At 41.6% G+C, this 15,368-nt stretch overlaps 1 protein-coding gene across 1 annotated transcript in view; it reads right to left on the bottom strand.

The window, feature by feature from the left end:
* OTOA (otoancorin) overlaps positions 1-15,368 on the bottom strand; it is a 75,115-nt gene that overhangs the window by 13,667 nt on the left and 46,080 nt on the right. The window contains exons 21-24 of the mRNA XM_043914509.1: positions 14,749-14,842; positions 8,685-8,814; positions 3,253-3,440; positions 1,274-1,429 (exon numbers count right to left, since the gene is read on the bottom strand). Coding sequence (XP_043770444.1) covers positions 1,274-1,429; positions 3,253-3,440; positions 8,685-8,814; positions 14,749-14,842 — 568 coding nt within the window. The remainder of the gene's footprint in view (positions 1-1,273; positions 1,430-3,252; positions 3,441-8,684; positions 8,815-14,748; positions 14,843-15,368) is intronic.

The following is a 15,368-nucleotide window of genomic DNA, read 5'->3' as shown; positions in this document are numbered from 1 at the left end:
TTCCAGGCTGTGGAGCAGGAAAGGGAACCCAAAAAAGCCCAGTGGTCAGGCTGAGTTGAGGATACAGAGGTCCATGTCCAGAGAGGCCAGAGATCCTAAAATTTGTCAGGCGAAGTACTGGAGAGGAGGAAACTGCACAGAGAGGAGATGGGGTCCAGAAGCCTACAGAGAGGTCTTAGCAAGTCTGGCTGAGCACTGATCACACACAAGGTGTGGAAGTCCACATAAATATCAAAAAGGCATCAGAAAGCAGGAGGCCAAACAATTCTCGGAGCTCACATGGAGCTGGGAAGAGTTCACATTCCCACCAGCCCTAGAGAAGAGATCTTGAAATACACAGAGCAAAAAAAAAAAAAAAGAAATACACAGAGCATTAGATAGAGTCCTCAGAAGAATCACGTCTCAGTGATGGGGATAAATTAACCACAGAATAAAGCTCATTCTAGATTCACCCTTATAATGCTCAAAGGGAAGCCTCAAAATCATCAAACTGATCTAAAAGTAATTGAAGTGTATGCCAGAACAAAGCCTAGTACTCTTCAAAGCAGAGCAGCTAAACTGAGTGCTCAAAGATGTAAAATTCACAATGCCCATTAGCCCATTAAAATTTTTAGACTTACAAATATGAAAATATGACCATAATTAGGGGGGAAAATTAGCTAACAGAAAGACAATGATGAATTTCCCTGGTTGTCCAATGATTAAGAATCTACCTGCCAATGCAGGGGACATGGGTTTGATCCCTTGGTTTAGCAAGATCCCCATATGCCTAGGAGCAACTAAGCCTGTGCACCTCAACTACTTAAGTCCAAGAGCCTAGGTCCCATGTTCCACAACAAGAGAAGCCATGGGAAAGAGCAGCCCCCACTCACAGAGACTAGAGAAAGCCCATGAGCAGCAGTGAAGATCCAGTGCAGCCAAAAATAAATAGAAATGACAATGGTGATGAAATTAGCCACAAAGACTTTTATTTTTTTTAGTTATTTTTTAAGTCTTTGTTGAATTTGTTACAATATTGTTTCTGTTTCACATTTTGTTCTGTTTTTTTGCTGTTAGGCATATAGGATCCTAACTCCCTGGCCAGGGATTGAACCCACATTTCATACATTGAAAGTGAAGTCTTAACCACTGGACCATGAGGGAAGTCCCTAGCAGCAAAGACTTTTAAAGCTGCTATAATGACTAATGTAAGTATGCTCTAGGATGTAAAGGAAAATATACATTCTATTAAGACAGGAATAGAATATTTAAGAGATCCAGCATGTCTACTTACCTGCCCTGGGGTCCACTCTGTCTGCTGGCTGAGGGAAGCCACGGTATCAATGGAGCTGAGATCCAGCTGCTCCAGCTCACTCTCATTAAGAGCCAGAGCAATGCGCCCCAGGGAAACAATATGGTACTCTCTCCAGTAAGAAGGCATGTCCCAAACCTTCAGGTGGAAAAAAAAAAAACAGATTAGACTGACCCTTCTGATTGTGGTTTCCCTGATAGCTCAGTTGGTAAAGAATCCACCTGCAATGCAGGAGACCCTGGTTCAATTCCTGAGTGGGAAAGATCCCCTGGAGAAGGGAAAGGCTACTCACTCTAGTATTCTGGCCTGGAGAATTCCATGGGGTCACAAAGAGTCAGACACGACTAAGTGACTTCCACTTTCACTTTTACTGACTGTATTTGAAACTGACATGGGGTAAATTTCTTTAATATATGAAGTTCTCTTATAAATCAATAAGAAAATGATGACTATATTTTTTAAACAGACAAAGAACATGAATAGGAAATTCACAAAAGAAGAAATAAACATATGAGAAAAGTTGTCTCAGTCATATTAAAGAAATGTACGTTAACAACAATCAAAGAATACTAAATTGGCTGATCGAATTGACAAAGAGTAAAAAGAATGATCACTTATGGTATTGGAGAGATATGGGATAAAGGATGCCCTCATTTGTTGATGTTAAGAATGTAAATTGGTACATGCTTTTTAGAGGGAAATTTGGCTACATGCATCAAAAGCTTTTAAAATATTCATACTCTGATTCAGAAATTCCATCTCTGAGAATTTAGCCTAAGTAAATAATAAGACAAGTACCCAAAGAAATATGTATAAATATGTACATTGAGGCATTAAAAAAATAAACAGTCTAAAAATCTACCAACTAGTTATATAAATAAAGATCAACCATAAAATAGGATATTATGTAGCTATTTAAAATGCTGATATAGATTTATATTTCTGATATGTAATAACATGCACTTACACTGTTAGTGTGGAGAGGAAGCTATTGAATAGTTGGTGAGTATGATACTATTTTTTGTAGAATATATATGTGAGATATATGAAATACATGTATGAAATATATAAATATATTTTACATGCATACACAGAAGTCTGGGAAGCTTCAGGTGAACATACCAAAATATTAACAGTGCTTCAAAGTGAAAGTAGTAGTCACTCAGGCGTGTCCGACTCTTCACAACCCCATGGACTGGAGCCTGCCAGGCTCCTCTCTCCATGGAATTCTCCAGGCAAGAATACTGGAGTGGGTTGCCATGCCCTTCTCCAGGGGATCTTCCCAACCCAGGGATTGAACCCAGGTCTCCCGCATTGCAGGCAAATTCTTTTCCATTTGAGCCACCCAGTTATCTCCAGGTAAAAGATTGACTGACTTTCTTCTTTATTATTTTCTGACTTGTCTACAATAAACTTGGATTACTCATATGAAAAACAGAGTTATCATTTTAAGGAATTTAATGTCTTAACCCCACAACCATAACTACATCGCCCACAACGATCTTAACAGCTGAAACAAGCCACTTAAGGGAATCTTTATAAAGATGGCAAATTACTTCAGTTCTCTTTTTATTTCTTTCTGCTCTGTTCTCAGGTGAATTTGCCACAGATTCTGAGAAAACCTCCTGCAAGCAGCAGTGGGGTTCTCCAAGTGGAGAAAGAAAAGGCATGATTCCTGGAAACCACCTCAGCCAGAGGCACCAGGGTATCCACAAAATTTGATTTACGGAGCATCCTTTAGATGCCAAGACATTTCATCCCGTCCTCGACAGAGCCCTGAGAGGGAGGAGCTGGAACTCTCTCAGGCTCACAGATCACAGCTCTGGCTCAGAGAGGACGCAGTGAGATTCCAACAAAATGACCCAAGTGCCAACTCCACGAGACGGGTCTGTGCACAGCAGGGCTGGGACCCTGGGCTGGGTTTCCCTCTGTGAGGGCTTCCTCCCTGATGCGGGCTTCACCTGTACTGCCTTCTCCTTCAGCTTCCTCAGCTGAGCCAGGCTGAAACTCCTGACGGCCCCCAGCAGCTCCACGCTCCTGAGAAACGTGTCCTCCTCCAAGCAGAGCAGGTCCTCAGGGGCCCAGCAGGCATTGGCTTCGGCCAGCTTGACGATGTCATCGAAAGAGGGAGCCACGATGCCATGGCAACCTGAGGAATGAGTGACATGGAGAAGGAACAGCGGAAAGAGAATTTCAGGAAATGTGAGTCTTTTCTCCTCCCCCAGCCCCCATGATCACTGGTTGCAGTAACTTTTTTTTTTTGGCTGTGAGGGCTATGGGATCTTCATTCCCCAACTAGGGATCGAACCCGGGCCCCTTGCAATGAAAGCACAGAGTCCCGACCACTAGACCGCCAGGGAATTCCCTGAGTCTACTTCTTTATTGAAGTGAGTAATATTCTTCTCCAAGCAGATTTACCCACGAGAAGCAGTGTAGGGTAGAAGCTGAGCCCAGGCATCCAGGGACCAGTTTGAATTAAACTTCTGCCGTACCTTACTAACTCTGTACAAAGCCACATGCACACAGTAGAAGCTTTGCATCATCCTGACTGGGCAGTAGTAGGAGCCGTTCACTGCGGTGAACAGTTCTGGATTTAGATTCAAATCCAAAGCTATTTAACCCCTCTGTGCCTCATATTCCTACTCTATAAAATGTTGAATACCTCACAGAATTTTTGTGAGGACTAAACGTATCATTACATATAAAGCCAAGTTTACAGTAAGCACTCAGTACATGTTAGCCATTTTTATTATTTACACTACCTGTCACAGCTGCCCCATGCATTTGAGTTTGCAACCCAGAGTTAAGAGTTAGGGCTTCCAGAATTATGAGGAAGATGTGCTCCTAAGTGTGGAAATGGAAGATAACCTGCCTTCCATAAAAGTCTTGGTGGAGGCTGTGGCCTTCCCATCCCAGGAGAGAAGAGAAATGGGTCTGTTACATTTTCCTTGGCAACAGGAGAAACCCATCCGTGTCGGTCGTTTAATAAGCTGAACCTTACCTAGTCAAATCATTTACTCACCAATACACAAATGAGATACTGTCTTAGCTGGCCCAGATGTGCACAACCTAAGAGAAAACCAGGCCCCTTGTCTTAAGAGGAGTCCTGGATTTCCCATCTTTGTAGCTGACAACCCCTGATGCTGACAGACTCACCAGCACCACCCAGGGTGGGACATTTCCCAAGCCCTGTGCCCACACCCCTCTCACTGCATCTTCGATGGAAATTCATTGGACATCAATCAAGAGGCAAAACTGGACCAGGTCAAAGGTACACGTCTGTGCTCAAACATCTTTATCACAGCCCACTTGTAGACGATAAAAGACCCGTCTCTCCTAGACCCCCTTGGCTCCACTTTCCAATGAAAGCAGGATCCAGTGAAAGTACAGAATTGAGGAGAAAAGAATGGTTTTTAAAGTACAGCAGGGATTTGGTCTTATCACTGCTGTGTTTCCAGGGCTTAGAATGGGGCCTGGCACATAGTAGGTATTCAGCAAATATTTGTTGAATGAATCAACACACACACACAAAATTTACCAAAGTGAAATCAAGTAGTAATTCTGCTAATCCGTTAGTCACTATAATCACAGCAGCAATTAATACCCAGAACCAACCAAAGAAAATGCCAACTAAGCACTGGAGGTAAGGGCCTCCTCCCCAGGTGAGAAAAGTCTTACTTTCTCATAGCCACGGGCACAGAGGAGTTTATAACAACTGGATTGTTGGGCCGTGAGGGCCGTGGGGGCTAGTGGTGATCTTCACCTGCTTTGGGTTCCGTTCCAAGAGCTGCCATTTACTAGCTCTGAGACTTCGGCCGAATCGGAGTCTCTTGAAACTTCGTTTCCTTTGTCAAGAGTGGGAGGGCCCATACCACCCACCCCACAGGACAGAGGTGAGGACCCGAGGTGAGCATCAGTCCGACTGTGACGCTGCCGCGCTTGCTGCCCCGTGAAACCCTCACCTTAAGATCTCCTTCACAGGGAGCCAAGGCTCCACTCCAGCCACGCCACCCTTCATTTCTCCTTCCTCCCCCAGTCCTGGCCACTCCTCTGTCTGGAGACGCTAACTCCGCATGTCCCCTGGCCCCGCTCCCAACTCCGTTGAGTCTTTCCTCAAATGTCACCTTAGAGAAACCTTCCTTAACCAATCTGCTTTCAAATTACAACCCCGCACCCCACACTCTCTGACTCCTGTCCTTGCTTTAATTTCTTTTTAAAAATTTTCTTGGAGGAGAGTTGCTTTACACTGTTGTGTTAGTTTCTGCTATACGGCTAAGTGAATCCACTATATACACATATACATACATCAGTTCAGTTCAGGTGCCCAGTCATGGCCGACTCTCTGCAACCCCAGGGACTGCAGCACACCAGGCCTCCCTGTCCATCACCAACTCCTGGAGTTTACTCAGACTCATGTCCATTGAGTCGGTGATGCCATCCAGCCATCTCATCCTCTGTCGTCCCCTTCTCCTCCCACCTTCAATCTTTCCCAGCATCAGGGTCTTTTCAAATGAGTCAGCTCTTCACATCAGGTGGCCAAAGTACTGGAGTTTCAGCTTCAGCATGAATCCTTCCAATGAATATTCAGGACTGATCTCCTTTAGGATGGACTGGGTGGATCTCCTTGCAGTTCAAGGGACTCTCAAGAATCTTCTCCAACACCACAGTTCAAAAGAACCAATTCTTCGGCACTCAGCTTTCTTTATAGTCCAACTCTCACATCCATACATGACTACTGGAAAAAACATAGCTTTGACTAGACGGACCTTTGTTGGCAAAGTAATGTCTCTGCTTTTTAATATGTTGTCTAGGTTGGTCATAACTTTTCTTCCAAGAAGCAAGTGTCTTTTAATTTCACGACTGTAATCACCATTTGCAGTGATTTTAGAGCCCCCCAAAATAGTCTGTCACATATAAATATATATATATGCGTGTATATATATATGTGTATATGTGTGTGTATATACATATATATGTGTATATGTGTGCATGTGTGTATATATATACAAATATATGTGTGTATGTGTGTATATATATACATATGTGTGTAGTGTGTGTGTGTGTATATATATACATATATGTGTGTCTGTATATGTGTGTATACATATGTGTGTGTATATAAACATATATGTGTGTATACATGTGTGTGTTTATATACATATGTGTGTATATGTGTGTATATACATATATGTGTGTATAGGTTTGTGTATATACATGTGTGTGTATATACATATACATATGTGTATATACATACATGTGTGTGTGCATATATATGTGTGTGTATACATACATGTGTGTATATACATATGTGTGTCTATATACATATATGTGTGTGCGCATATATGTGTGTATGCATGTGTGTGCATATACATATGTGTGTATACATACATGTGTGTGTGCATATGTGTGTATGGTATATGTGTGTGCGCATATATGTGTGTGTGTGTGTGTATATACATGCATATATATGTGTGTATACATACATGTGTATAGGTGTGTGTATATATATGCATATATGTGTGTATATACATATATGTGTGTGTATATACATTGTGTGTGTGTGTGTGTATATATATACACATATATGCTATGCTATGCTAAGTCACTTCAGTCTTGTCCAACTCTGTGCGACCCCACAGATGGCAGCCAACCAGGCTCCCCCGTATCTGGGACATATACATATATATATGTGTGTGTGTATATACATATATATGTATACATATATATATGTGTGTGTATGTGTATGTATATATACATATATATACATATATATGTGTGTGTGAGTGTATATACATATATATGTGTGTATAGGTGTGTGTTTGTACACATATATACATATATGTGTGTGTATGTGTGTATACATATATGTGTGTATAGGTGTGTGTGTGTATATATACACATATATACATATGTGTGTATGTGTGTGTGTATATATACATATATATGTGTGTATTTCTCTTTTTTTTATTTCCTTTCCAGTCAGGTCACCACAGAGCACCAGTCAGAGCCCCCTGAGCTGTAGAGTAGGTTCTTACTCGTTATCTATTTTACACATAGTGGTGTATATATATAAAGCCCAATCTCCCAATTCATCCCTGCCCCTCTTTCCCCTTTGAAGCAACCTAAATGTCCATCAACAGACGAATGGATAAAGAAGATGTGGTACATATATACAGTGGAATATTAGCCATAAAAAGGAATGAAATTGAGCCATTTGCAGAGACACAGATGGACCCAGAGACTGTCATATAAAGTGAAAAAGAGAAAAACAAATATTGTCTATTAACACACATATGTGGGATCTAGAAAAATGGTACAGATGAACCATTTGCAAGCAGGAATAGAGACACAGACATAGAAAACAAACAAATTTTCCTTCTTGATACTTATCACACAACACACTTCGTATTTCACTTATGTCTGCAATTTGTTGTCTGGTGACCGCTCCCCCCTGCCACGCCCACCACCATTTGAAAGTAAGCTCAGCTCTATGAGGGCAGGGATTTCTGTTTTGTTCACATAGTCAGTGCTCGAAAATTAGTTGCTGCAGGAAACCAAGTAAGCACGGACTGCCAACTATCATTATTACAACTGTTCTTGGGTCTGGTTAACTTTGTCTCCTCCTTCTGGGCACAAGTCTACGCTTAATAGGTGTACAATAATACTTGTTAATATCTAATACTTACTGAGCATTTCCTACATGCCAGGCACTGTTGTGGACATGTTTATAGGTTTTAGGGGCTTCCCTGGTAGCTCAGCTGGTAAAGAATCCACCTGCAATGCAGGAGACCTGGGTTCGATCCCTGGGTCGGGAAGATCCCCTGGAGAAGGGAACGGATACCCACTCCAGTATTCTGGCCTGGAGAATTCCATGGAGTTTTTAGTCCATGGGTTTGCAAAGAGTTGGACACGACTGAGCGACTTTCACTTGCACTTTTATAGGTTTAAATCCACCAGTCTTCACAATAATCTAGTGAGGTAGGAACTTTCATTATCCTCATTTTACAGAGGATGAAACCTGAGGCACAGGGAGGTTAAGGAACTTACCCAAAGTCACACAGCCCACAAGTAGCAGCCCCAGGATTCAAATCCAGTCAGCCGGGCCCCAGCACAGCAATTCATAGTCACACTGCCATTCTGGCCCTTAAATCAATCGTTCTGAAATGTTTGTTGCACATGTTCACCCATTAAACCTACTGGCCTGGCTGAGGAGCACAAGATACAATTTCAAATCACTTTACAAAGATGTAACTTTTTGCCGGTGGGTTTTTGCTACTCTTCTTGTTTTGCAAACACTGCATCCAGTCCCTGGGACAAGGAGTCCGCTTGATGGCAGGAACTCAGCCAAAACACTGCTGCCAGACCCAGACTCAGAGACCCCAGAAACACTCACCAGGGCTGGGGTCAGAGCTGGGGTTCTCCACACTGCTGTTCCGAACAGACTCAAAGACAGCCTGGAGGAATTCTTTAGGGGGCAAAGTCCCGGCCATCTCAGAAGCTATTTGCTGAAGGATGTCAGGAAACTATGTGGGGCAGAAAAGATGAACGACGAGGAATGAGTAATAATTAAAACACATTAAACAGAGACCTAAATCAGAGTTTAAAGTGGAACACCACTGCATTACCCCCATTGTTTTGATTTTTCTTTATACAGGCATACATCATTTCATTGCACTTCACTATATTGCATTGCAGTACTGCATTTTTTTATACGTTGAAGGTTTGTGGTAACTCTGATGACCAAATCAATCAGCAACATTTTGCCAACAGTATTTGCTCACTCTGTGTCACATTTTGGTAACTTTCACAATATTTCACACTTTGTCATCATTACTATATTTGTTATGGTGATCTGTGATCCGTGCCCCTTGCTGTTACTATTATAATTGGGGCACCACAAACCACACCCTTATCAGACAGTCACCTTGATTGATAAATGTAGTGAGTGTTCCGACTGCTCTACCGAGGAGCTGTTCCCATCTGTTTCCCTCTCCTCACACCTCCCTATTCTCTGAGACACCACAATATCGAAATCAGGTCAGTTAGTAACCTGACGATGGCCTTTAAGTGTTGGAATGAAAGGAAGAGTCATAAGTCTCACTTTAAAACCTAGAAATGATTAAGCTTAGTGAGGAGAGCATGTCAAAAGCTGAAACAAGCTGAAAGCTAGGCCTCTTGCACCAAACAGTTAAGTGAAATCATGCCTGCAAATGAAAAGTTCCTGAAGCAAATAAAAAGACCTACTTAGTGAACACAGAGATGAAGAAACCACAACAGTCTTATTGCTGATGTGGAAAGTTTTAGAGGTCTGGTGTGTACATGAAGTCACTTCAGTCGTGTCCGACTCTTTGCAACCCTATAGACCACCAGACTCCTCTGTCCACGGGGATTCTCCAGGCAAGAATGCTGGAGTGGGTCACTATGCCATCCTTCAGGGAATCCTCCTGACCCAGGGATCAAACCTGCTTCTCTTATGTCTCCTGCAGTGGGAGGTGGGTTCTTTACCACCAGCGCCACCTGGAAAGCCCTTTAGTGGTCCGGATAGAAGATCAAACCAACCAGAACATTCTTTTAAGCCAAAGCCTGATCCAGAGCAAAGTCCAACCTTCAATTCTGTGAAGAGCTGAGAGGCTGAGAGAGGTGAGGAAGCCGCAGGGGAAAAGATTGAAGCTGGCAGAAGTTGGTCCATGAGGTTTAAGAAAAGAAGTCTTCTCTATAACATAAAATTTCAAGATGAAGCAGCAAGCGCTGATGTAGAAGCCACATTAAGTTATCCAGAAGATCTAGCTAAGATAATTAACAAAGATGGCTACACTAAACAGCCTTATCTTGGAAAAAGATACCACCTAGGATGCACATAGCTAGAGAAGAGAAGTCAATGCCTGACTTCAAAGCTTGAAAGGACCAGCCGATTCTTTACGGACTAATTCAGCTGGTGATTTTAAGTTGAAACCAGTTCTCATTTACCATTTCAAAAATCCTAGGGTCCTTAAGCATTGTGCTAGATATACTCTGTCTGTGCTCTATAAATGGAACAATAAAGCCTAGACGACAGCGCATCTGAGTGCAGCATGGTTTACTAAGTATTTCAATCCCACCGTTGAAACCCACTACCCAGAAAAAGAGATTCCTTTCAAAATATTACTGTTCATTGACAATGCACTCAAGAGTTTTGATGGAGATATGCAATGAGATTGATGTTGTTTTCATACTTAACACAACATCCATTCTGTAGCCCACAGATCAAGGAATAATTTTGGCTTATTACTTAAATGTTTTATTATTCAATTCAATTATTATTATTATTTTAAAAGTCTTATTATTTAAAAATACATTTCCTAAGACTATGATTGCCACAGATAATTTCTCTGATGGATCTGGGCAAAATAAATTGAACACCTCCTGGTAAGGATGGTTATTCTAGATGCCATTAAGAACACTTGCGATTCAAGCAAAGTGGTCAAAACATCAATACTAACAGGGATTTGGAAAAAGTTGATTCCAACCCTTGTGGATGACTTTGAGGCATTCAAGACATCAGTGGAGGAAGTAACTGCAGATGTGGTGAAAATAGCAAGAGAACTAGAAATAGAAGTGAAGCCTAAAGATGTGACTGAATTGCTGTAATCTCATGATGAAACATTAATGGATAAGGAGTTGCTTCTTACGGATGAGCAAAAAAGTGGTTTCTTGAGATGGAATCTACTCCGGATGAAGACTGTTGAAATGACAGCAAAGGATTGAGAATATTATAGAATCATAACTTAGTTGATAAAGCAACAGCAAGATTTGAGAGGATTAATTTCAATTTTGAAAGCAGTTCTACTGAAGGTAAAATCCTATCAAACAGCACTGAATGCTACAGAGAAATTGTTGGTTAAAGGAAGAGTCAATTGACGCATCAAACTTTGTTGCTGTCTTATTTTAAGAGATTAAAACAGTCACCCCAGTCTTCAGCAACCACCACCCTGATCATTCAGCAGCCATCAACACCAAGATAAAAGCCTCTATCTGCAAAACATTAACAACTCACTGAAGGCTTAGATGATAGTTAGCATTTTTAGCAATAAAGTATTTTTTATTTAATGTATTTACATTGTTTTTTTAGGCATAATACTATTGCACACTAATAGACTATAGCATGGTGTAAACATAACTTTCGTATGCACTTGGAAACCAAAAGAAAAAAATCACGTGACTCGATTTATTGTAATACTCACTTTATTGTGGTCGTCAGTAACCCAACCCACAATATCTCTGAGGTATGCTTGTAGCAGCTTCTCATATAAATTTAATTCCTTGCCCAACTAACCTAGTCTCTACAAAGAATCATATAAAATGATATCCAACCTCAGTGCTAATCCAATACATGTTCAAGTATATTGCTTTCACCCATCAGATTGTAAGAAATAAAATAAAGTGACAATACCTAATGCTAGCCAAGATGTAGGAATTATGCATACTTATTTCTTTGTGGGACTATTAGATGGTGCATCATTACCACCTGATAATATCTATAAAAATTATGTATGCCTGTCTCTTTTGGGGTTGTACTGTTATTTAATTTTCATTGAAATATATATGTATAAAAGGAGGAGAAAAGAGTTATCTCTGAGTTTGAGGTGAAGACTAGCAATGAGGGGGCTTCTAGTTGCCCTAAGAAAGGTGCCATTTCTTATCCAGAGCTGATACACTTTTTCAAGACTCAGGATATTATTGGTAAATCTGTCCAAGAGTCCAGAGAATTCATCAAACTCTCCCCTGCAGTTGCGTGTGTCCCAAAAGTCACCCAGGTTATATGTAGTTCCTCCTTCTATTCTAATTTTCAGAATCAGAGTCACACATAAATTTATGTGGGAAATTTACTGGGAAATTCACAGACACTCAGGCCCTACCCTAGAGATTCTGAGACCATTGGTCTGGGGTGGGGCCATGTATCTGTCCATTTTAGTCCCCTGGTGATTCCCATATGCAGCTAAGGTCATGAGCGGCTGCTCTAAGATAAATGGTTAACTTTTAAGAGGAGATTACACAGCACAGTATTTTCCATTTTGTATTTTTAAAGGGAGGAGGAGGATTTTTCATAAAGGATGCAGAAGAATCTAGGAAGAGCAACTACCATTGATGGGAGAGGCTGGGAACCCAGAAACACAGAGCCAGAAACTTCACATCCTGTAGCCTTTGATGTATTTGGGATTTTTCTAACCCAAGTATGTATTTCTTGTTCTATTAACATTTCAGTCATTAAAACTAAAAGTAGAATAAGACTGCTGGGAGAAATATCAACAACCTCAGATATGCAGATTATACCACCCTAATGGCAAAGAGCGAAGAGGAACTAAAGAGCTTCTTGATGAAGGTGAAAGAGGAGAGTGAAAAAAGCTGGCTTAAAACTCAACATTCAAAAACCGAAGATCATGACATCCAGTCCCATCACTTCATGGCAAATAGATGGGGGAAAAAATGGAAACAGTGACAGACTTTATTTTCTTGGGTTTCACAATCGCTGCAGACAGTGACTGCAGCCATGAAATTAAGACACTTGCTGCTTGGAAGAAAAGACAAACCTCGACAGCATATTAAAAAGCAGAGACATTACTTTGCCGACAAAGGTCCGTCTAGTCAAAGCTATGGTTTTTCCAGTAGTCATGTATGGATGTGAGAGTTGGACCATTAAGAAGGCCAAGCACCAAAAAATTGATGATTTTGAACTGTGGTGTTGGAAAAGGCTCAAGAGTCCCTTGGACAACAAGGAGATCCAACCAGTCAATCCTAAAGGAAATCAACCCTGAATATTCATTGGAAGGACTGGTGCTGAAGCTGAAGCCCCAGTACTTTGGTCATCCGATATGAAGAGCCAACTCACTGGAAAAGACCCTGATGCTGGGAAAGATTGAAGGCAGGAGGAGAAGGGGACGATAGAGGGTGAGATGGTTGGATGGCATCATCGACTCAATGGGCATGATTTTGAGTAAACTCCAGGAGACAGTATAAGACAGGGAAGCCTGGCATGCTGTAGTTCATGGGGTCACAAAGAGTCAGACACGACTGAGTGACAGAAAAAAAACAAGAAAGAATAATACAATAAAACATCCACATGCCCACAACCCAGATTAAAAAGTGAAACATCACAAATATAACCAATAGCTCATCCTAGGCCTCCCTCCTTCCCCAGAAGTAACTCTCACCGCAAATTCAATATTTGATAATTAACCATTCTCACGCACTTTTAAACTTCTCTTACATATGGAATTGTTTTGAATGTGCTTAAAATTAATCTAACTAGTATTTATTTACTTAGTGTCCTACTGTATTTTTTGCAACTGTTTTTTTTTTAATCATACATTGTGTTTCTGAGATTTTAACTATGCTGATATAAAACTTTTTCAATTTTAAAAGTTGATTTTTTAAAAAGATAGATAAGCCTATAAGACATATGTATCTGCTGCTTATGACTCTAGGTTTGGACACCCCAAGAGAAGATTTTACCATGACTGGACACTGGCATGTTGCTGTTCATGTGTGAATCTGGGTGACATGCCAGGTATTCAGGTACCCTGAGCAAGTGTAACAACGTACATCTTACGTGTGTGAGTACAGAAAATGAAAGTGTGTGGAGGTGCTTTGCAGTCTATCTGACTCTTGTTCAGCACATCCCCTCCTACCCCACCCTCCACCTGCATGGAGGAAATTTCCTGCCCCACTAAGATGGGCTTGGTCATATAACTTACTTTGGCTAGTGAAAAATGATGGTTAGTAGTTTCCCAGCCCAGGCTTTAAAGAGAACTGCACTTTGCCCTCCCTTTTGTAGAGTTTCAGATTTCCACAGCAAGAAAACCAGGCTCCAGGTAGCCTATTCCCCAGAGGCAGACTCACAGCCCCAGACCCACAGAGCAGGCAGCAAAAAATAAATGTTTTCTGTTGCATGCCAGTGAGATTGTGCAGCTTTGTTACACAGCAGGAGATGACTAGTACATGACCATTTGGCACACCTCTTGGTCTTGTCGAACTCTTGGGGAGTTGCTCCAAGGAGAGTGTTACACCCAAAGGCAATGCTCAGTTAAGATTTGGTTTTGGATCAGATATGTTTGCCCATGTGACCGCACACACTGGACACACATGTTGTGTACATATTGTGCTGGTGGGTGTGAGCCCTCCAATGGGCATGCATGTGGGAGGCACACGGATAGCAGAGCGGCGGCCAATGACAGCTCCCAGGTCACGCACATCTGCCTAGAAGCCACGTGAAAGGCTCAGAGTTCCTTTAGATGCTGCCTCGTGGCCTTTCCCTGAACCGTGGGCATCCTGAAGTGGAGCTGGAAACACCTGAGCTCTTTGAGGCAGAGAGGAAGTTTCCAGAAAGACAAACTGACAACAAACCCAAGGGAATATAACTAACCACACTTTTCTCTTCTTCAAACTCCTTCAGCCTTCTCTAAGATAGAACACTGAGGTACCTTTGTGGCAACAGAGCTTAATTCATCTCCTGAGAAAAGCACTAGAAAGGATCCCAAATCCTTCACTGTCTCGGCTGTCCAGTTCTGGGGGAGTCTAGGAGAGAGAATAAGCAGTCAATGGAAAGATCGTGCTGTTGCCCTTGTCCCCCAGCATCTTTTTCTTCTAGGAAAAGATTATCTATATACCTGGAGAAGCTGTCAATCATGTGGTCCACATCCCTAACCAAGAAAACAGACATGTAATGCAGGCTGACCAATCAGAATCATCCTGGGGAATTTTGATGGAACTATGAGAGAAGCTCTCTTTCTTCTGGTATCTCTAGCAATAAAAAGGATATTGCAGGCCAATACTATCACCAAATGGAGAAAATAAAGGCCACACCCAAGAACACAGAGCTGAGAGGTGGGGGGAATGTTTTCCTGATGACATCATTTGAGCCCCTGGATCCAGTCATGCCTGAAGTCACATTCACTTCTAAACTCGGTCAACTCCCATTTTTTAGTGTGAATTGAGCTCCTAAATTTCTTTCATTTGCATCAGAGTGTTTCCTTCCTCCCTTTCCTCAACAGAAAAGTAATGCTATAATTATTTTTACAATTCCTTTTATAATTACCATTAT

Source organism: Cervus elaphus, chromosome 10 (genome assembly GCF_910594005.1).
Source record: "Cervus elaphus chromosome 10, mCerEla1.1, whole genome shotgun sequence".
NCBI classification, from domain to species: Eukaryota; Metazoa; Chordata; class Mammalia; order Artiodactyla; family Cervidae; genus Cervus; species Cervus elaphus.
Note: the sequence above shows the minus strand (reverse complement) of the source record. Positions and strands in the feature narration are given on the sequence as shown.